The 23,920-nt window shown below is 40.2% G+C and overlaps 1 protein-coding gene across 1 annotated transcript in view; it reads right to left on the bottom strand.

Annotated features, from left to right (window-relative positions):
* Positions 1-552: 552 nt before the first annotated feature.
* INTS9 (integrator complex subunit 9) overlaps positions 553-23,920 on the bottom strand; it is a 122,561-nt gene continuing 99,193 nt past the window's right edge. Inside the window, exons 13-17 of the mRNA XM_027853954.1 lie at positions 16,979-17,103; positions 12,581-12,748; positions 4,674-4,772; positions 3,224-3,361; positions 553-1,414 (exon numbers count right to left, since the gene is read on the bottom strand). Of these exons, the coding sequence (XP_027709755.1) occupies positions 1,238-1,414; positions 3,224-3,361; positions 4,674-4,772; positions 12,581-12,748; positions 16,979-17,103 (707 nt within the window). The 3' untranslated portion in view covers positions 553-1,237. The remainder of the gene's footprint in view (positions 1,415-3,223; positions 3,362-4,673; positions 4,773-12,580; positions 12,749-16,978; positions 17,104-23,920) is intronic.

The following is a 23,920-nucleotide window of genomic DNA, read 5'->3' as shown; positions in this document are numbered from 1 at the left end:
GGTTTTAAAATCATCACAGCTCTGGCTGAATCCTTCCCTTATTGTCCCTGCCCCCATTTTCCTGAACCATGTTAGGTTCTTCTGTATCAATCAAAACATCTATTTTTTTTACCTTATTCTATTATCTTATTGCTTTAAGCATCGCTGACCTGCTTAACTCTTTTGTGAAAGCCTCATTTCTATCCCAAAACTGTAGGAATGGACTGAGATTAAATGAATACAAACTGTATATGTACAACATGGGCATTTAGATGGTACAGTGCCAGGCCTGGAGTCAGGAAGAGCTGAGTTCAAATCCTGCCTCAGACAATTACAAGATGTGTCACCCTGTGGAAGTCACTTAACCTTGTTTGCCTCAGTTTCCTTATCTGTCAAATGAGCTGGAGAAGGAAATGGCAAACCACTTCAGTATCTTTGCCAAGAAAACCTCAAATGGGGTCATGAAGAGTCAGATATAACTAAAACAACTGAACAACAACAATATGTACAACAGAGCACAGTATACTTTGGTAAAAATAACTACCTTCTATTTAAAAGGAGGTTTCTTAAAAATAAGATAAAGATTGATGTGGTTTATTTTGCTCTTTCCTTGAAAAACCATCTTTTGATTTACAGTTCTCTGGGGAAGGCAATAAAGGAAGCAAACAAACCAAGCCAAACAGACTAGTTCCCCTTTCCCAGCCAAGCAAAACCTCGAAAATAAACAAAAGTCAGTCTAGACACCTTACCTTTCCACTAAACCAGCAAAGTCTTTAAGAACTGCCTTTGCCACTGGTCACCACAACCAATGAACAACCTGTTGCCTTATGCTTGGATTACTTGGAGACTCAAAGTCGAAAGAAAAGTCTAGAATTTAACCAAAGGTATCTCCCTGAGGCAGTGGTAGAAATCCAGCGAGATCTATTTCTATGCATTAAACCCAGACTATTTCTCTCAAGAACATCCATTTTCCTTAGTACTCAAGCCAAGTCCAGATCTGAGAATAAAAGAGGACCATCTTAAAAACCATAGAGAAAGACGGCACGCAGACTCTGCAGTGATTTCTGAGCCATGTGGCATAAACAACAAAGTGGTATGGGATCAGGGATTCCCTGTGCCTGGCCACCGCTTGCTTTTCTAAACTCTCCCCATGTTGGAAGCCATGCTGTTGACTCACCAAGGCAGAAAAGATCTGAGTTTTCACATAATCCTAGAGCTGGGAGTGACCTTAGAGGTAATCTAGTGCAACCCTCTTAATTTAGAATTTCTGTAGGAATTTGAGCACGAGGTCCCGAAGTCGAACCCTGAGCATCTCATCGTTGTCACAGATGATATGGGTTGAATCTTCTTCAATCTGGATAAGGGTCTCGGCCTCCTGGAGGAGGACGATGTGTCCTTTAGCTGTGTCCTCCACTTTCACATCACTGAAGCCATGCTGCCAAGGATCAAAGAAGACAAGAGACTGGTGGGTTTTCTGGACTGGGAAAATAGTTAGCCACTGAATGTCATAAAAATGGTGCTATTTCCACTTTGTTTATTATGAGGAGAAAGATTTAAAAAGTGGCATTTCTAGTATTTCTTAATGCAAATTTTTAATCTAGTAAGTGAGCTCATCTCACTACCTGGAAAAAATAGTTCATCTAGATGATGCTTTAAGGTTTGCTTGCTTCAGAACGGTTCTGAGTGCCAGCGCAAGTCTCATTACATTTTACAGAAGTGAGGGATGGGGATATCAGAGACATCTAGTCCAGCTCCCTGTTTTTTACAGATGAGACCGAAGCCTTGTCTACGGCCAGAGAGGCAGGAAATGCCAGAGTCAGGATTTGAACCCAAGAACTCTGACTCCAAAGAAAACATGCTAAAATGCCAGAGCCAGGATTTGAACCCAAGTCTCTTACCTCCCAAATCCATTATTTTTCACAAAACTGTCCTTTCCTCTCACTACTTAGAATCAAGCCAATTTGAAACAGGTTTCAAAAAGTGGTGAAATTCCATGAAAAACCTGCCAAAGGCCTGGCCCAACGGAGGAAAGCTTCCGACTCCACAAAGCTTCCGCTTTGTTCAAAGTGAACAGAGTGAACAAAGCAGGTGTCTGTGTCTGGAGTCATGGGGTCTGGGACTCCAGCCCAACCGCTCTTGTTGTCCCTCTAGCTACAGGTGTGTGCCAGTTCCCCCTGAAGACCCATTTCAAGGGTCTGGGACTCCACTGGACTTCAGGAAAGCACTGCTGCTCCCTGCATGTGCGAGGTAATGACCCTGGATTCAGAGAGTCTGTCTTAAAGGGAAGGTCCGGAGGAGACCACAATGGCTCCCAGTATTCTCTACTGCTCTGTATGAGTTTTCTCACCTGTGGGTTTCATTAGAAACCTATAGATAATAATATATAACTCTTGTGATGATAAATGGAAGAAAATAGAAAGAAAACACATTTGCTTGACAGGATTCAATGACTAATCCATGCTAATACAATGTAAAGAGCTGGATGTCAAGTCAAAGGGCCTGGGTGTGAATATTGGTTCTGCCGCTTACAACTTATGTGCCCCTGGACAAATCACTTCAGCCTTCTGGGTTCCTTACAGTGATAAGGGCAAGGATCTCTGGAATGTCTGTCCTGGGTCCTGTTGGTCTCATGGATGAGTGCTTCACCCGCTCCGGGTGAGCACCTCCACATGAGCCTGGAGCAGGCTCCAGTCATACTTCACTTTCTACTATTCCCTAGCCATCTTCTGGATGGCTGCCTTGTCAATATGGGCATATCCTTACTCACCATGCTCTCCGGCTCTGAAACCATGATCACATCAATTCTGTCATTATTCCTGGAAAGGGTGTGTCAATCTATTCCCCTGTGGCTTTGTTCACCAACCCTGTAACTTTCCAGACTAAAATGTCCTCCTTTCACCACCACTACCCTATGTATGTTGTCTCCCCAAGTGCAAGGTACATGATAAGTCCATGATAAATGCATTCATGTATATTCTCTCAACTTCTCCTTTCCTTCCTCTCTCACCTTCCCTCACTGTTCCTATAAGTTACTAGTTTTAAAGAGCTAGAGGCTGTAGATGGGACTAGAGAACATTTGAAAATCAGGGTCCCAAGTAGAAATTAATGAACAATCACTGGAAAAGAATGTAGATAGATTGAAAGTTGCCAATATAAAGTTCTGAAAACAATGAAGAAAGAGAACACAAAAAAGAGCAGCAATGGTCCTTATTTTATTCTAGGTAAATGTGAGCTGGATTCTTACCTTCTCCAAAGTCTGAACAAATTGGTCCACAGGGATGGAGCCACTTAGGAGGGGCTTCAGAAGTTTACAATCTGGGATGTCATCACTCACTCGCTTTCTCTTCTTGCTGGCTTGGGGCTGGCTGGGCCTAGGAGGAGCCTAGAGCATCAAAATAATTCAGTTCCCAGGAGCATAATAACAGCTTCCCATGTTGACAGTACAGGCTAATGCATTTACATTTGGCAAGGCACCCTGGTCTTAACCTGACCAGGAAAAGCAACTGGCCTCTACAACCTATAGCTGCTAGGCTCTGGGCAAGTCCATTAACCTTACAGTCTCTGCTTCCTTATCTGTAAAATGGGGATGATAAAAGCATATTCCTCATAGGGTTATTGTGAGGATTAGTTGAGATAAAATATATTACAAACCTCAAAGTGCTACTAAATGCTAGTAGTAGTAGCAACAGCAGCAGCAGTAATAATAATGATATAGAACTGGCCCCAAACTCCCAAAGCTGGCTGACAACACGAGCCATGCGCCTTGGAGTCACACCAGAATAAGCCAACTGTAGAAGGGAGGGTCTTCTCTAGTGTACTGTGAGCCCAGTGTTCCTGCCTTGACCTTTAATCATTCCCTCTCTGAAACATCTTGGGGTATACAGACTGAAGCGCTAATTTGAGTAAAATTTTAGGTTTAGGGTGTCAAATAGCCATAACAAAGAGAAAGAGAGAACACATCAGCTTATTTGCCTCAGACTTACTACCATTTCTCTTTCCTAAAAGATTGCGATTGTTTCATTTGTCCAAGTCTTATCTCCCCTGCTATCCTGTAAAAGTTTCAATTGTTTTGTGATATCTCTGACTGAGGCTTCTCATCAGCTTGGTCAGAGGGAAGCTCGTATTTTATTTTTTTTGCCACAACAACTTTATAAGAGATATCTAAGACCTCTCTGTTTGCAGGAGTTCTGACATGCACTGGTGAAGGAAATACCCACATGGATGAAATTACAGATCTGTGAAATATTTTCCTTTATGCCTAAAACAGTGCTTATTGGTTTGTTGGCTGGTTTAATGAAGTTTGAGAAAGTTTTGAGTTCTTTATTGTGCTGTGAACAGACACTTAAATAATTTGCAGTCTTCTCTATGAATAATTTCCTTCCCCTTTTATCGTGTACAGGCACATAGCCAAAGATATAAGTGGGAAGAAATTTATATGCAGCTCACTCTTTGTTTCAGATATAATTTATCAAGTGGCTCAGGACCACAATTATGCTAGTTAGGGAAATACCACTGCTCTGGGAGCTTTTTTCATTTTAAGCTTGGTAGACTATTGTGCTAGTTAAAGGTGAGGGGAGTGGAGAGGTCATGAGTATACTGAACAGAGGGATTCTTTATCATCTCTAGCCCCAGCTCAACCAGTGTGGAGCAAGGGGTCGGTGCGACGCAGCTGAGGCCAGGCCTCCATACTGTACCTGAAGAACATGCTTGTTATCTTTAGTATGCAGCACGGCGGAAACAGTTGCTAAGGAAATGCCAGGCTTAATCTCCAGGGGCACCAATGAATCTGCAAGCTAAAAGCATAGGGTAGTTTTCAGCCAGGAATCGCTCTGAAATGTGGGAACACCCTATTCAGATCAGAAACTAAAATGTAACATGGGATTTAAAACTTGGCCTTCTGGGCAAAGCCTGTGTACATTAAGGCCCACAGATTCCCCAGTACAATCTTTCCATTCAACCTCTAGCACCCCTGTTGACTGGCCCGCTTGGGGGCCACCAGCTATCTAAGGGCAGGACATAGTTTTTTGCTCTGATCACGCTCATTTTGCTACCATGAATGTGAAGGGTACCCTCAGGAATACTGAGGGGTTTTTCCCCCAATGGAACCTTCCAAGTACTTCAACATCATTCAGTTCCCTAAAGGACTAAAAAATAATTGTAACATCTGGCATTTATATAGTACTTTAAGGTTTGCAAAGGGCTTAATAAATATTGTATTTTATCCTCACAACAACTCTATGAGATGAAAGGTAAAAGATTCTTAGCAAAAAATTAGCATAAAAGTTCTTAGCAAATTTGTTAATAATGACAAGGCTTAGAGGAGGAAGAGAAGGGGGAAGGAGAAAAAGGGAGATAACTGAGGACAGAATGAGAAGAGAACATCTTGCTTTAGTCTGACTCTTCCAACAACATTTCCTAAGCTGGTGCTTTTCAGAAAGGACTCCATGGTGAGGCAGTTTTCGTGATCCAGCATACTTTATAGCTAGTGACCTGAATGTACCCTAGCAGCATTTCCTTGTGGTCTAAGTTTTAGTTACTTAAGTTCCATCCTCTGCTCTTTAATTTAATGTGCAATTGGAGAGCCCAACTTCATTGTCGGCAGAGATCCGAGTTCACTGACCCACTCTGCTCTGGGCTTTTTAGAATATTTATCGGTAATAAATTCTTTCTTCCAAGAGTCTCAGATTCAATTTTTCCATCAGTAAATCAACAAATATGGAAGCAAAGGAAATGGCACCTAGGTGGAATACTGGATGGAGGGCTAAACCTGGAATCAGGAAGATCTGAGTTCAAATTTGACCTCAGATATTTGTTAGTTGTGTGACCCTGGGCAAATCATTTTACCTCTGCCTCAGTTTCCTTATTATAAAAAATGGGTATTAAGAAAAACACCACTTCAGAGTTTTTGAGAGAATCAAATGAGATAATATTTGCAAAGTACTATATAATGCTATCATTATTATTAATAATAACACTAATAGATAATGCCACAGCAGTTGGGATTTGGGAGTTAGGAGACTTGGGTCTGAATCCCCTCTTCCATATTCCCTGGCTATGTAATCGTGGCAAATCACTCAATCCCTTTGAGCCTTAGTTTGCTCTTTTGTAAAAGTGAGGATATCACCTGTGGCACTCAACTAACAAGGCTGTTGCTAAGTTCAAATGAGATCATGCAGGGAACCTTAAAGCACTTTATTAATGTCAATCATCACCACCATCACTATTATCATCACCACCATCATCTCAAATCTGGGCTTTGGTAAAGAAATATGAACTACTCTCTCTGCCTCCTTTAAATTCATCATGCACACCATCACCACATGAGTCTTCTTAAAACACTGCTTTCTTTAAACTAATAAAAAATTCACCTTGTTTCTACATTGTTCAAGTATAGCTTACTTACTCTGCCATTTAAGGCCCTCTCTAAGTTGATTCTACCCTTTCCCCCCGCTCCTTCAACAGTATTTAATTTTTTTCTCATTACATGTAAAGAAAATTTTCAACATTCATTTTGGTAAAATTTTTGAGAGGAAAATTTTTCTCCCTCCCCTCCCTAAGGAATGATTCTACCCTTTTATTGGCTTGAGTTTAACCATTCTCTTCATTGTCTCTTACCTATTTCATCTCCCATGACATTTAGTGTGCTCATTTCTGTTTCTGGGCCTCCACTCATGCTAAGTGGGAAAAATGTAGAAGTAGAGGAATGATGATGTTTTGAGAGGTGCAGGGAGAGAAGATGGGGAATGGAGCGACAGCTGTCTAAATTGCATCAAGTTTCCTTTTACACGGATACCTGGCTTCTCACAAACATGATGGGGGTTTGAGGACTTTGCAGAAAACTAGACTTGTGGGGAATCTGATGGCCTTACTTCATAGATGAAGGGTGTCACTTGGCCAGGGGATTTAGCTACTTCTATTTGGCCCCGGGGGCAGAACCAGGAGTAAGGGGGAGGGGAATTGCAAGGAGTTAAGCTTAGGTTTGACGTCAGCAAAAACAATTAGAGTATGAAAATGGAAAAGGCTGTCTTGGCAGGGAGATGGTTCACCCCCCTCAGAGGTCTTTACAGCAGAGGATGCATGATCACTTGTCAGTATGTTGCAGTGAGGTTTCTTTTTGGGTATGGGTTGGGTTGGATAGTCGTTGATAGTTCTTCTAACTCAAAAATTCTGTGATTTTTCAGTGGTTCCTGTTTCTCTCTGGGATCAAATGCAAGCTCTTCAACTTGCCCATTAAAGCCCTCTGCAACCTGGCTTTCACTCGACTTTCCAGCCTGTGCTTTATTCTACATCATTGCTCTTCCTACGTGTTGTGTTTCCACCCAAGTTCTTCAAATCTGGCATTCTGCCTCTTGCCTGTGTGCCACTACACAGGCTGTCCCCGTGCATGTATCTACTTCCCCCATGCTTTGATCTCTTAAAATCATACCAGACGTTTCACCTGCTCTGTAAAGCCCTTCCTGATTCCTCTGGCTCTCATGTGATCTTAACATTCCTTGCATGTTCTATTTGCTGGTAGAATGAAAGTTCCTTCAGGGCAGGGGCTGTTTTTCAGTTTTGTTTTTGTATCCCCAGCTAGCATCATGCCCAACAAATGCATGCTGAATGAGATGACTTATGTGTAATGTGTGTGAAATACTATTTAGAAAAGGTAAACACTTTACTCCCCTTTTAATCTTAGTCTCTTACTCTTCATCTACATTGTCACTTTTTGAACTACATGTCCGATGCATTTTCTCTTTTTTAATTTGTATCATGTTGGTGGAACCCCTTTAGCTAAAGAATGAATGAACGGAAGAACATTTATTAAGTGCTTATATGTCCCAAGCGCTGTGCTCAGCATTTACTATTCTAAGTAGATACGTGGTAGACATCTCAAACTCAATATATCTAAAACAAAGTTCATTATCTTCTCTCTAAAACCCTCCCCTCTTCCAAACTCCTTATTAATGCTGAGGGCATCATCATCCTTCTGGACACCCAGGCATGCAATTTCAGCGTCATCCTTGCTTCCTCCCTTGCACTCAGCCCACACCTTCGCATCCTCACTTGTACACATTTCCCTTCTCTCCACTCGTGCAGGCCCCACTCGGCTGAAGGCCCTCGTCCCCTCACACCTACACTATCTGTACAACTTGCTGTTTGGTCTCCTTGTCTCAAGTCTCTCTACCCTCCCATCTATCCTTCACAGAGGGAACAAAGTGATGTTCCTAAAGCCCAGGCCTGATTCCCCCTTGCGCAGGGAACTCCAGTAGCTTCTTCTTAGCTCTAGGATCAAATATAAAATCCTCTGTTTGGTTTTAAAGTCCTTCACAACCTGGCCTCCTCCTCCCACCTTTCCAGCCTTCTTGTGCCTGCCTCTTCTACTTGTACCCTTCTATTCAGTGACACTGACCTCCTGGCTGCTGTCCACCTAATACTCCATCTCCTGACTGCTGTCTCTCATGCTTGGAATGCCTCCTGACTTCCCTGGCTTCCTTCAAGATTCAGATCTAATCTCATCTTATAGGAGGCCTTTCCCAGTTCCTGCCACTGTAGTATTAAGACTGATCAGAACAGAAGTGGCAAACACATGGCTTTGAGCCCAAACCAGATTAAAATGTAATTGGGAAATATTTTTAAAAAATAAATAAAAGTACAATAAAACACAGATATATACTAACATGGTTTTAATATGTATCCCACAGGGACATTTAGTGACCCCTATTTTTATCTGAGTTTGACACTACTGGACTAGGAGCCCTTAGGGTATGGTACCATGATAGACAGCAAAGTCCAGGGGTACATAGCACAGATGGCAATGCCCTGGGGTCCCAAGAGTGTAGAAGGAAATATGGGATAGCCCTCGGGACTGAAAGTATATTAGCAGGGTGTGGTGAAGAAGAGACAATGGGTATATATAATGTGGGAATAGATCTGGTCAGGGATAGAGCCATTAGGAATTGAGCAGGTAAGATCCCTTTCCTGCTCATTCTTATGAGGCTATCCTTGATTTCCAATAGGGATCGTCAAAACCAGGACTCTTCAGAACATCTGAACAGATTAGGCTTAGGATTTGACACCTCTTCTGGAATGGAAGGCTAGAAAGATGCCATAAACAAATATACTATAGCTTTTATCCTAGCAAAGGTGTGGAATGAAAGGCCTTTCTTTAACCATCTACTTGAACAGGATTTCCTCATATGTTAGGTCCCATATGGGCTGAGTACCAAATAAAAACAACGAAAATGTCAGAATTTTTATAGGTGCCAACAAAACTCCTGGGATTCATAAGATTAAGAACAGAAAGGAACTTTTTGGGGGGCAGAGGTGGTGGTTATCATACAAGGAAGCTGTGGAAAGAATTGTTTCCCTTTGAGTAATAAGACCATTATTTTGCCTTAGTAGCAAAACAAAACAAAAGCTGCTGTAGGCTTTCAGACAGGTGCTTCCCAAAGCAATCAGATGAGTACTTTCAAGCGGCAACAACATACACTGTACTCTGAAAGGAGAAAAAACATTCTGGTCTCTTGCCCTGTGGTGCCAAGAGACAATAGCAGTAATGAATAATCTGGTGAGCAGAAATGATGCAGAGAGGGGCAGGATTGCCAAGATTAGCATGAGGGCATCATCCAGCCCCAGCATATGTCAGAGAGGTGGGAAGATAGGCAAATAAATGTACTTAATGGAAGCAAATAGGTTTACTCACTGAGCCAGCAAAACAGGAAGGTGATGCTGAAACTCACCCACAGATGCACCATATGGTATTTCCTGGAACTGACCAAATTCCCTTTGGGAAAGACTATTTATTCTAATTGAGAAATTCATCCAAATGCATTCAAAAGACAGGCCAAGAAGATATGGGGCCACAACTAAACTTAAATGTTTTAAAAATCCTTTGGCTCAAAGCCCTTCCAGCTTGGTAGTACAGGCCTGAGCTTGTGTTCCACAGGTATACGTGGGATTGCCTTTCGCCATGAAAGGCCACTGGACGTGGGGGCCACAGCAACTTATGAAAACCTCTACTAAGACGTGGCGGGGCTGTAATCTACAGTAGTGGAAGGAGTACTCACAAAATCACAAATCTTTCAAAGTATTTGGAGAAGTAAGCTACTTTGGCAGTACTTCTGAGGCCAAAGACAGAGGGATAGGCGAAGTTCCTAATAAATTAGGAGCATCCAGGATGGACGATTTAGCACTCAGTTTCCAGGAAGGGTGTTTCAGTGATCAGGACACTAAGGACCCCTCTTAAGCTTCAATGATGAAAGGTGGGGGTGGTCTCATATATGAAGAGCTACACGGATCAGAGTGACTAGACCTTTCTTATTTTCACCAAAGAAAGGAGGGAGAACAAGATGAAACCAGAGTAGGAGGATTTAGGCTTTTGGAAGATACTGGAAAAGATTGTTCAGAGGTCCCAGAAATCTATGCCCATGGAGGATGGGAGACATACCATCTGTATGGTAGCAGTTTTATTGCAGTACTTTAATTTAGTGTAATACTAGCTAGACAGAATTCTTGGTGTTCTTTTTCAGCCTTCAGGCTGGGAGAACAAAACCCTTGAGAGCAGGAGGTGCAAGGTTGAAAAACAGATCCAAAAGAGAAGTAGCACATTTGCACAGCCCCATGGTAGATGAGTTCCATGAAGTCATATCAGCAACAAGGTACACACTGACTCTTCATCAATGGGTGCCAAAAAGACCACGTCAGTAATCCTGATTCCTGCACTAGCCGGCAAAAAGTAGTCTTGCCTTTTGGATCAGTGCTGCTGGTATTATAACACTCAGTGATAAGTTTAAAAAATAAACAATGATGTTTTCCATGACAAGTTCATGTTTCTCTGTTGTTGTTTTAGTAATACTAAATCATTAAGAAGGGCTTACTTTGTATATTACTTACTTACTGACTTCATTTTCCAAATTTATGTGTCTCAATTTCATGTTACTAGCTCCCCCATGGCCAGTGAGCTATCTGGTCCTACAACATCATCTTGACTTATGAGAGGAATAACATTCGGCATCTTTAAACCTTAATCCTCAGGTCTGAATTCCCAAATCTGAGCCTCATACTCCATGTAAATTTCTAAGAAAAGGAAGGCCTGGTGGAAAAAGAGCTGGCCTACATCAGATACACACCGCCTATGGGATCCTGAGTTAGTTACTTTACCTTTCAGTGCCCCAAGTAGTCTGCTAAGCCTCTAAAGTGGTACAGAAGGTACTGTTCTTCACAAGGACCTCCCTATATTGATGAAGCTACAGATTTAATAAAAAAACAGGAGAGGGGACTAGGCACTTTTTTTTCTTACAATAAGCTATTCTGCCCCATCTCACTCCATGCTGTAGAATATACAAGAGACAGACAGAGCTGGCTTTCTGGAAGGCTTTTGCCCAGCAAAGCTAGAAAACAACTCACCTGGATTCTCTTTTTTTTCTTACCACAGCATGTCATGACCTCCAGAGAACTTAATATGTTACTCTGTAATATGAAATTACTACTATTTCTTCACATTAGACAGAAGGTCCTAAAGTTTCATACATACGGGAGACATTAGGGCACTTAGGAGTCAAAGACTATAGGTTAGGCTAAAATAAACTATAGGCAGTCTTGCAGTGGAAACAGAGTTATTTCATATAATTCTTCTTCCTGTGTCCGATAATCCAGCCAAACTTTCCCATCAGCTGTGTTCCCTGAACTACACATTCTGTCTGCTACACCTGTCATTTGCCTTTGGACAAGATGTGTCCCAAGCCTGGAATGAATTTCCTCTTCACCTCTGCCTCAAAGAACCTTAGCATCCTTTAAGGCTTGACTCAGGTACTTCATCTTAGGCCAATGAAGCTTTTTCTGATTTTCCTAATGATAAGTATTCCCTCCCTTCTCAAATTATCTTGTATTTGTGTATCTCTGTACATGCTGTATCCCCTAGTAGACTGTAAATTCCTTTTTCCCTTTTTTTTGTCTCTGTATATCCAATACCTTGTACAAAATTGGCACTTAATATTTGTTGAACTGAATGAAATTGAATTGGAAAGCATACTGGGGCTGGCTGAAGGCAAGAGTTGGGTTCAGGTCTTCATTCTACTACTTTATCAGAGGTATGGCTATGGGCAGGCCTGTAAATCTCTGCCCTGCATGTCACATTGGGTTACACTGGAGGATGAAACATCAAACATGAAAGAACAAAATCTTAAACGCAACACAAAAGTAAGATATTATTAATAATAACAAACATAAAGAATATGCATATCTATATTACATCTACTTCCATCATATTTTGCCATCACCTTTATAATTTATTTCAGAACCTCTACACAATGTTATTTTCATAAAACAGCAAAAAAAATACTGTCAACAAAATCATAGCTATTCCAGAAGTTAACTGGCGGGGGCAAGATGAGGCTGCGTATTCTCCAAGGCCGTGCTCTAGTTCAGTGAATTACAATGATGGAGTATTTCTATGAACAACAACACCATTTAAATGATTAGTACTTCATGGTTTGAAAAATCCCCTCTCTCTTTCTCCCTACTTGCTTAATAATGTTCTTTGGATTTGGCCACTTCGTTTCAATAGATTCAAATGAGCAGGAAAGCTATGATTTCTGTGATCAGAAGTTAAGGAGCTCACCTCAGGCATGATTTCGATCTTCTCATAGCGGCGTTTAAAGGGCAGGGCAAGTACCTCGGCCCGGCGATAGGACATCGCAGGGGGCTGGCAATCGATCATGAGGTCCATCCGATGGGACTGGGCAGGCGGAGGTTGGGTATATTGCTCAGGACAAACCACATTGAGGGGCTGGAGAGGCAGCAGAGGCGGGGTTAGGGAACAGAAAAGGAAAGCAGTCTGTCTCTGAATCCAAGCTGCCTCTCTCCACTGTGGTCGGCAGTGACTCAGCCCACTCCTGCCCCCAAGCCACTTTTCCAGGCACTCAGGCTGGCACTGCTGGAGGCATGTTTGGCTCCTCTTCTTCCTCCACCTCCCCCATTATCTAATCTAATGAGGACAACAGACATGGTGTCAGAGGACCTGGATTTGGATACTGGCTCTGCTACTTACTACCTGTGTGACCTTGGGCGAGTCCCTTCTCCTCTCTGGCCTCAGTTTCCTCATCTGCAAAATGAGGGGGTTGGATGAAATGATCTCTAATATTACTCCCAGCTCTAATTGAAGAATCTATGATCTACTTACAGGCAGAACCCCTCCCCCAAGTAAAATGTAGGCTCCTTGAAGGTTTTTGTACTGCCTTTGCCTCTGGCATCTAGCACAGTACCTTGGCACATAGTAGGCACTTAATAGATGTTCATGAGAATGGACTGATCTTAAGTCTTACTGAATCCTTTACCAGTCTCTAGAGTTGCCCATTCACTTTACATCTATAGCAAATGCTTTAAGCTGAGCCCCTCACCTTCTCTCACACCACAAACTACTGTGACAGCCTGCTATCTCTTCTCCCTTTCTTAAATCTAGTTCCACTTGGCAGCTAGAATAATTTTAATTTTCAATGTGTAATTTCCGTGCTCAACAATCTATGCCATGTCTCTATTGCTGAATATATCAAATTTAAATTCCTATGCCTGACTTTCATGGCTTTTTATCAACTATACTTTTTCTAATATCAAATCCAATTTTTGTTACTCTTTAAAGTGGAATTTTTGTTCCATCCAAGCAAATGTGCTTCCTTGCTCCCTGCTTTAGAAATAAGCCTTTAAACATGCTATCCCCCCTACCTGAAAGCTTCACCTATTTCCCTTCATCCTGCCATTCCATACCCTGATAATCAGAATCTAAATCAGGGCTAAGATTTCAAGGGAATCCACAAACTTGGATGGGGAAAAAAAAGTGTATCTTTATTTCAATATAGATAGCTTTCTTTGTGATCTTTTATGTTTTATGCATTGGGGTCCAGAGGCTTCTCTAGGCTGCCCAAGAAGTCTACGACACAAACAAGGTTAAGAATCCCTGCCCTTGGTAAATCTCCTCTACTAAGTTTTTCTTGATAAATAAACCCTACCTAACCAATCACTCCTTATCATTACTCATGTACAACCTGAGTTACATGATACAGTAACACTTATCATCTGGCACTCTTAAATAGCTGGCACTGAAACAAACCTTGTAGGTGTAGACAATCTCTAGGGAGACCCCACAGCCTCACTGCGAAGAGATAAAGACACTAAGGACACAGGCAATGGAGGCAATGAAGAGCAGAACACCAGTGATAGGAAGAAAGAAACGCAGCTCAATGGGAAAGTGTGGCAAGCGCTTCTTGGCAGAGAAGGAAATGGTAAGAGATCACAAAGACACCAAAGAGGGTGCGAAGCTGTTCCAAAGGCCTGTAAGCTACATCTCATTCTCTAATGTCAGGAAACTGAGGTGCTGTAATACTTGCATTTATTTACGCTTTGCAAATCTTCTTAAGTTGCTCTCCTGTTCCCGGGACTCCTCAATTAGACCCTGTAAAGTCCCTGAGGAAAAAAAGCCATTTCTGATCCTCTCTTTATCACTCTGCATTAGCTGTCAGATGATTCTCCTGAACTGGGACTACACTGCAAGCTCAGCCTTTGGGTCCCTCTCTGCGGGAGGCAGCCTTACGATATGTTCTTCACCACCAGGTGGTGCTGGAGTCACATAACAAGCAGTGATCTATCTCTTGGGCATCCAAATGGCAAATTTCAGTTCTTTAATACAAAAATGCTTTAAAAGATTAACTTACTAGAACATAAGTATTTTACAAACTAATCAAAAAAAAAAACAAACTAAAGAATTATAACCTTTCAGAGCAATGGAAAATAAAAACACAAATCTCCTACAGACAGTAAATTCAGGAACCAATAATTGCCCCTTTAATACCTAACCACATCAGACAATCTAGAGCTCTAGGCTTTCCCTTAACTCACCACAAGCCAGCTGAACATGGTATTTCTCTCCTTTAGAACAGTCTGCTTCCTCCTTCCTTGAATTCCTTTCTTTTTACCTCTGGAATTGTCACTAACATAGTTCTGGGTACCTTTTTTTTTAACTTTCCTATCCAACTCCAATTTCAGCCCAAAAGTACTTTTTTTCTTGCTCTTCCTCTTTAGAAGTGACACACTGGACTTATTAAAACATTAGTACATAATACAGAAGCCTAAATACTTACAAAGCATGGTTTAAATAACTAAAAATTTAGTAAGAAGACAAAAGAATGGAAGAGGCTTTTAACAATTTTCTTACAGGAATCAATGGCCATAGAGGTACTCAAATTACTCCAGCATCTCTCCTCCTGCAAATATATGCAAGTATATTTTTGTTGTTTCAGGCATGTGTTTAAATGAGAATGTTTTTGCAATAGTTTTCTTCCCACGTTTTACTAAAATTAACATTAAAATTAGACTACATTTCCTGAACACAAACAGGTGAGGTGGTAAGGAGAGATAACTTGAAGGTTATGAGAAAGAAGACAGTTAAGCTGGGAGTAAACACTTGCTAGGGATCATTAACAAGGTAGATAATTGAGACTTAAATTTCTTGAGACTTATTTTTTGTTCCTATTAGATATTAAGCTCTCTAAGGTAGACTGTGTTTCCTACTTTTGTTGTAATTCTCCTTAGTGATAGAATATTATACTTTTTTTTTACAGTGGATTTTCCAGTAATGCTGTTTATTGTCAGGAAGCAAGGAAGCAGAGTGGATAGAGCATGTGCTGGGAATCAGGACGACCCAAGTTCAAATTCTACCTCAGACATTTATGGCCTATGTGATTGTGGGCAAGTCGCTTAACCTATCTCAGCCTCAGTTTCCTAATCTGTAAAATAAGGAAGGTTGGAGTTGATGTATCTAAGGCCCCTTCCAACTGTAAATATATGGTCCCATGTCAATACCAGTAATTCAGATTATAGCTTTCTGTGCCATTATCTACCAAATAATTCTCTCTTAATTAATAAGATAATTTCAATATAATTATCTATCATTTACATTTAGAAATAGTTTATAATTATTTTATATTTATTTAAATATAATTTTAAAGATAACAGAAGAATCTTATTCGAATTTATTAGTTAATTAAGGATAGACAACAGGACAAACAACTCCAAGGGAAAAGAAGAACCATTTCAACAAACATTTCAAGAAATAATTCAAAGAGAAAGAAAGGAAGGGGAAAACAGGAAGTAATACAAAGAAGAAATTAGATTGGTAATCTGCCTGGTAGTAAGGATAGCGTTATACAAGAAATGCATAAGTTACTGAAGATTCCCTTCAAGAATTATGAAAGAAGTCTTAAAATAACATGAATTTACTTTTTAACAGTGCTGTTTTAATCACAAATCTGTCCTACATCCTATCACTGTCTTTTGGCTACATTTCCTAGTATTTAAGTTGACTATAGCTATTCCTTTTCATATTCTGACCGAGATCATGGCTATCCAGATTTCCAGATTCCACACAGACCTAGTGTACTTCGTGTGTGTGTGTGTGTGTGTGTGTGTGTGTGTGTGTGTACATACATGAGAGAGACAGACAAACAGAGAGATAAAGAACAATCATTCTGGGCACACTATGCAGGCTTTTTCAAACAGCATGTCACTGACAGAATTACAGTAATGACCATGGCTATGCAAAAACCATTGAAATGCTTTTCACTTGGAATCAGGATACTCTCTTGTTGAAAAAAGAAGGTGGGAAGGGGGAAGTGATTTTTTCCTATTCACTTAGTAGGCATGTAATAAATGTTTATTAACTGAATGACTATTCCTTTTAGTCTATGTTGGAGAGGAGGTGCTTGGTCTAGTTTTAAAATAATGTACAGGTAAAAATAAGTATTAGTTCACTCTACTTTCTTCCATCATGCCTCTTTTCAATGAAAGCTTCTTTCAAAAAGCAGACATCATAGCTTCCTTTTCTAACTTTCAGGAGTAGCTGAGACACCTTCACAGATATCTCTTTAAATAAGATGACACAGAAACCTCCAACCGTGCATGCAGGAAGTTTGGCCCATATGAGGTAGAATTTCTGACAGCACAGTAGACATCAAGTTCATCTCATCACCTGTACTTCCTTGAGCAGCTTTGACACCTGAATGAAATTGAGCCTCGTATCGATAGGACAGTAGATACATTTCATGGCCAAAGGTTGGTAGGGAGCCAGTGCATCTAGGTATGAGAAGTCAGGTTCTGCAGAAAGAACAAAAAAAGACTTTAAAAGAAAAGGAGGCAACAAAGCAGGTCTCTACCAATGGAATAGCTAGCTGCTACTTCCATTTTCTCAATTTTCTATTTCTATTCCTCTATTGGATTGTGGGCTCTAAGGTTTCTTTTAGCTGTAAATCTATGATCCAATGATCCCATCTCCTCTTTTCTTCATTTGAAAGGGCCAACTTCAACCCTATCACCTTTTTTTCTTAATAGTTAAATTGGTGCTTTAATAAAACTCCCAAAGGTCCAAAAAGATACTTTACTATTCCAAAAGATTAGTGATTTCACTGGTGTGGACCTACTGCCTCCACTGATTCCGACCACAGTAACAGAAAGTACTTACAAGGGGTTGTGGTCAACTACATGAAATCAGCTTAGTTCATGTTTTCAAGAGATTGTTGAGGATGGGGGAAGATTACAAGCAGTATTACCTCATAAAACACTCTCTGTTAACTCATTTGGTTTTCTGATATAGAAAAAGACCGGATTAATTTTCAAATCTCAAAAATAATGAATGATCAGTGCCTCAAAAAGTTGGAGAAATGTGACAAAGCCAATGCCAGTGCACTGCAGACAGACCCATTCTAACCACCACATTTACTTCAGGCTGCCCTGATGACCAACCAGCCAGAGTGGGGCGTCACAGAGTACACCTGGCCTAAGGAAACCGAGGCTTGAGTCCCAAAACTTCCACTTGAATTTGGACAAGTCATGTAACTTGTCTGAGTCTTAGCTTCTCATAAGTAAAATGGGGATGATAAGAACATATGTACCATTTACCTTAACATCCTATATTTCCGTAAATATGAATGATTGTTATTACTGGTGCTTAAATGTCTTTTACTTTAAGCAGGTTTCTACAATTCTTTTATTGGTTGTTGTCCTTCGTTCTTGCAGAGGACCAAAATGCTACGGACATCACTATGCTACGGACAAGTGTCCGACTGCGGCTAATCAGACCAATATGAGCTTGGAACGTTCTACCACAGGTTGGGCACCAATAGTCCATGTGAACATTTGCAGTGGATTTTCTAAATCTGCACATCTTGCATTTCTTTTGAGCTACTTTAATTCTGCTTTGCTCATACAACACAGCATCTTCTCTGGTGGGGGCACGCCATGCTGCGTGGTCCTGTGCCAGTGTCTCCCATGTCACACAATCAATTCCAAGGTTAAGAGACCTTGAGAGTGTCCTTGTATTGCTTCTTTTGACCACCATGTGAACGCTTGTCCTGTGTGAATTCTCCATAAAATAGCCTTTTTGGCAAGCGTACGTTTTGTATTCAAACAACGTGGTTAGCCCATTGGAATTGTGCTCTCTGCGCACAACTCTGCCTTTTACTTTAAGCAGGTTTCTACAATTCTTATGTAACTCTCTACTTAAGTCTGAGTTGTAAGGTTCAAATAACTTTTTGTTGGTAAAGTTTTTTTTTGAGTGCAAACTTTAAGGCACTGTATACATGATAGCTCTTATTATTGTTTCCTCATCTGTAAAACAACACTTATACCATCTACTTCACAAGGCAGTTGTGAGACTTAGAGCATTATGTAAACCTTAAAGCACTGAATAAATGGGAACCATTAACTAAACTCAATGGTTCAACACAGCATTTGCTGAATGCCTTTCAAAATGCTGTAGTAAGGACTTCAGTTGGAACTGCCTGACTATAAAGGTTGGGAAGACATGAGTGGATCCTCTCTGGAGACTGTGTGCCAGCTTCAAAATCAGGAAGACCGAGGTTTATGTCCTGTCATTGACACACACTTGCTATGGATCACTTTTCAGTATTCTTAGGCAATTCTCTAAGACCCCCAAGTTGCAGAGAAAATGCCGACCTGAACAGGTTAGAGGGAATTCCTTTATTTGGAAGTTCTCTCTATCAATGAACTCACTGGTTCAATTTCTATGCCTAATCTATCACCTCCAAATTCTTGTAGCTACTAAAGCTCAAAGTTATTTAGGAAGTACTTTACAGCTTACAGAAGACATGGTTCTCACAATAAACCTCAGATGTATATAGCACAAGTATGATTAACCTCATTTTCTGGATGAGAAAGCTGAGGCTCAGATAGGGGAGGTGACTTGTCCTGGGCATACAGCTAGTAAAAATTTTTTGATTCCAAGGGCAGTGCTGAGACTGCTTCTCAACTCCTCTTTCTCCTTCCTGTTCTGGGAATGTAATCCTGCCTACCTTTAGTTTTGAACCAGGTAGTGGGGCGAACATTTCTGAATGCATAAATGTGTGGGGAAAGTAAGAAAAATACAAGGGCCCAGAAAGGAATCCTCTGCAAACCTACTTGGCAAGGCCACACCCACGTGGGCAATCAAGCACTGGCTTAGACAGTTTGTAGAGAAAATTACAAAACATTTGATAACATCTCATCATTGTTAACCATAGAATTTTCCATTTAAGTTTTATTCTGCAGCTTGATCATGGTGTGCGGGTGACCCTTGATCTGAATGGTCCCGTGCCAGTGAAATGTTAAGTTCTGGCAGATCTAATCCAAGCTGTAACAAGTTTGAGAATGGAAATGGCAACACACTATCTGCCTAGAGTGTCTAGGTGGTGCAGTGGATAGAGTGATGGGCCTGAAATCTGGAAGACTCATCTTTTTGAGTTCAAATCTGGCCTCAGACACTTACTAGCTGAGTGACCCTAAGCAACTCACTTAATCCTGTCTGCCTTAGTCCTTCAGTTGTAAAATGAGCTGGAGAAGGAAATGGCAAACTACTCTAGTATCTTTGCTAAGAAAGCCCCAAATGGGGTCACAAAGAGTCAGACACGATGGAAACGACTGAACATATCTGCCGATCATCTGTGGATCACCCTCACTAGATTTAGAGAGGCTCATCAGAAGGTTGGCCACTGGGGCTGGGAGTGAGGAGGATGATGCATTTCTCTGCCAAAACAACGCTCAAAGACCCTCTCCTAAGCCAGCGAGGAGTTCACGCTCACCAAGTTATAGAGCCCTGGTGCACTGAGGCATATATCTTTCCTGTTTGCAAAGATCTTTCACTCCTATAATTTCATTTTATCATTCCAATACCATAAATTAGGGGCAGGTATTACTTCTATCTGACAGATGAGCAAACTGAAGCATAGTATGATTAAATAGTTTGCCTAAGGCACAAAATGAGTTAGTGGCAGATACAAAGCTTAAATACCAATAAGGTACAAATGGGAGAGTTGGAATCCAGTAGTGAAGTGAATTTTCTGCAGTTGAAGACCAGAAACAATGTGAAAAATAATATGGAAATACTAGTTTTTCCTTTGCTCCAGTATTAGGCTGTACTTCATCTTAACCTGTTTCCGTAGGGAGGATTAGTCTTATAAATGACTGAGAAATGTCAACCATTAAGAACAATCCTAGTGTCTTTTCATTTGGTAAAGAGGTTGAGTCAAGGAATTAAAATGCTTTGAAAATAGGGTAGATATAAGAAAACAATCAATGAGTAAAATAATCTGATTAATTTTTTTGGTGGTAGCGATAAGGCTAGAGGAAGCCTTTCATAAAGCAGCTTTTACTGAACTAAGTGAAATGTGGCCTCTGTCAAACTCTGCACGGTTTTGGCATTTTGTGTTTGCAAATTTATTTCCTCTTAGATTATGAAGGAGTTGACTAATTCGAACAAAACCTGGTACACTGATATTGTGATACGGTTTACATCTAATCTGTAGGTCAGTATATCAGTTTGAAATAAAAATGACAAATGCTAAGTTCTGAAATGGGCCTAATGGTTTGTAATTTTTAAGACTTTATTGAAACAGTCTATAGAAAAATGATTACATTATATGATATTTATAGTTCACAGAGCCACTACCTGTAGAAAAATTAAAGCTCAAAGACATAATAATTTAGTTAATTTTAACTTCTAATTATATAGTATCTTTTAAAGCCAAGTGTGTTAAGTAAGTATGAACAGAACATGTGCTATCTCTTACTTATTTTCTTATCAATATTCTTAATACCTAGTAGTAGAGTCAAGCTTCAACTGCTAATGACAAGTATATACTGGAACATAGCAGCTATCCTTCTATAATATATAGGGGTGAGTCATTTAGGAAGTCTATAACTGTTTGATGTGATTTTAAAGAATACTATATATTAAGAAAGTGACTTAAGTACCATCAAAAACTACTCAAGTGAAAATGAAAACAAAAAAATAGCAGATGCTTCTATGGACATCAGAATGCCCTCTTCCCTTTTGGCCTCACTAATTCAAAATTGAGTATGAACATGACAAGGTAAGTTATCTTAGTTTTCCAGGGTATGAAAAAAAATAGAGAAAAGGTAAAGACTATGTTAAATGCAGTTTATGTTCTTATGTTAATCTAGATGAAAGACAAAATAATGTTATAAAAATCTTACATTTCAAATTTAGAAATTTGAAAATAATAATAAAAAAGTAATTTTTTTCCTATTGGCGCTTTCTTCCCCTTTGCCTTCAAACATGGATAGGTCTCTCCAATCTTAAAAGAGACTTTCTCTTGTCCCTGATACTTTCTCTAGCTTTGGTCCTATTTCTCTCTTTGCGTTGACAGCCACCATTCTGAAATGACGGGTTGACACTTGCTGCCTCCATTTTCTTGCCAACCTTGCGCTCAAACTTCCATTCTCACAATTTACAGAAAATTACTCTCTTGAAGATGACAAAAACTTTTTTCCTAACAAATTCAAAAAGGCTTTTCTCAATTTTCCTTTCCACAACTTTTCTGCTGTGTTTAAAACTTGATAACTTTGCTCTTTTTGAAACTCCATCGGGTCTTGGCTTCCATAAGGGTATATAATTTATGGCCTAACACTCTGATCCCTCTTTTTCCTACTTCTTAACTGTGGGTATTTTCAATGACCAGCCCTTGGCTCTGTTTTATTTTCAGCACACTAACTCTCTTTCTGAGAGAACTTATTCATTTTATGGCATCAATATTCATTTTCATAAATATGATTCTGAAATCCTTAATCCAGCTCTGACTTCTTATTAACTCCAGCTGTGATCCTCCATCTGTCTGCTGGACATTTCCACATAAACGTTCTAGTGTCACTTTGCATTCAATATACTCAAAATCGAATATATACAATCCATTCATGAAAAATTTATAAATAAAAAATCCTACTTTTGCTTCAGTCTACTCACCTACACTCCAGTCCTAATAACAGAAATAGTATTCTATCATTCATTGATTCATTGATTAAAACATACTAGAGACAAAGTTTAGATGACACATGATTATTGCCCTCAAATAGCTTACAATCTGGAATGGGGATAAGCTACAGATATAAATTACTATAATACATAGTATAATAAAAATAGCTAGCATTTACGTTGTGATTTATTATTGCCATTTTATAGATGAGGAAAATGAGGTTGAGTTTAAATGACTTCCCCAAGGTCACACAGCAAGTGAATTTCGGAAGCAGGCCTTGAGCACAGAGATTTCTGACCTCCTATGTCTAATAAAAACATTTTAAGATTTCCAAAATAAAGTCATATGGGAGGTCCATGAAAAGGTTGTTATTGACAGGGGAATCAGGGAAGGTTTCAAAGCAAGTAGAATTTAAATTGACTTAAAGAATGGGAAGGAATTAAAAAAAAAAACAGAGGGGATGGAAGGGGATACAGGAATAGGAAAGATTATGAACAAAGGCATAGAGGCAAGAAAGTACAAGGCATTTGAGAGGTGCGGAGTTCTCTAGTTTGGCTGGTGCATAGAACACATGGAAGGAAATAACCTGAAGTTAAGACTGGAAAGGTAGAGTGGAGTCACACTGTGGACAGCCTTGAATTCAAGATGAATGATACTAAGTTAGAGGAGCGACATCATTACATCTGTAAACTAGGGAATGTGGAAGCCCAAGATCTAGGGGCGCCTATAATTAGATAATTAAGCCAAAGTTTACTAAGATAAGGGTATAATTTAAGGAAGTGTGTCCTGGACCTCTTGTAAATCTAAATCACTGACTGAGCCCAATATTTTTTCCACAGAATATTAGTCTGACTAGAAAGTGGATAGATTGGCGCAGGAAAAAACAGCAGGTAGGGAGCAGAAGTTATTTTGTGACAGGTCAAGTGTATTGTCATGGGGACCTTTGTCTAAAGTGGTGGCAGTAGAAATAAGGAGTGGCTGGGTGTGAGAGTTGCTAACGATGGTGGAATCAACAGGCATCAGTGAGAGTTCAGATATGACAGCTGAGGGAGAGGGAAGAGACAATATCAACCCTAGTGTTTTGAACATGGGTGAATGTTGGTGTGTACCACTAATAGAAATAGCGAAGTCAGGAGGAGAAGAAAGTTTAGATAGAAAGATAATGATTCTGGCAAATTTGAGATGAGAGTAGGACAACTACGAGCCAGCTGGAGATGTTGGTCTAGAGCTTCAAAAAAAAAAGTCAAGGTTGGAGAGATACATCTTAGATTCACCTAGACAGAGGTCCTAAGTAGAAGTCATGGGAAACTGTCAAAAGAGAGAGTAAACACAGTCAAGAACAGAACCCTAGGGAACACCCACCTTAAGAAGTCAGGAAGAGAACAAGGATCATCAGAAAAAGATAGCAAAGGAGGGGTAAGTGAAGTTGGAGAATCAGGAAAGTTGGGATCTCTGAAGATAAAGGAGCAGAGGGTATCCAAGAAGATGGAATGGTCAACAATGTTCAATGAAACTAAAAAAGGTCAAGGAGGATGAGGGATGAGAAAAAGGCCATTATATTTGATTATTAGGTCACTGCTGACCTCGGAGAGAGAAGCAGGAGTACAGTGGTCGGGGTAGAGGCCAGAGCACAAAGAACGGGTGGTGTG

This window comes from Vombatus ursinus, unplaced genomic scaffold, assembly GCF_900497805.2.
Source record: "Vombatus ursinus unplaced genomic scaffold, bare-nosed wombat genome assembly UNPS02010219.1, whole genome shotgun sequence".
NCBI classification, from domain to species: Eukaryota; Metazoa; Chordata; class Mammalia; order Diprotodontia; family Vombatidae; genus Vombatus; species Vombatus ursinus.
This window is presented reverse-complemented; position numbering and strand designations above follow the sequence as displayed.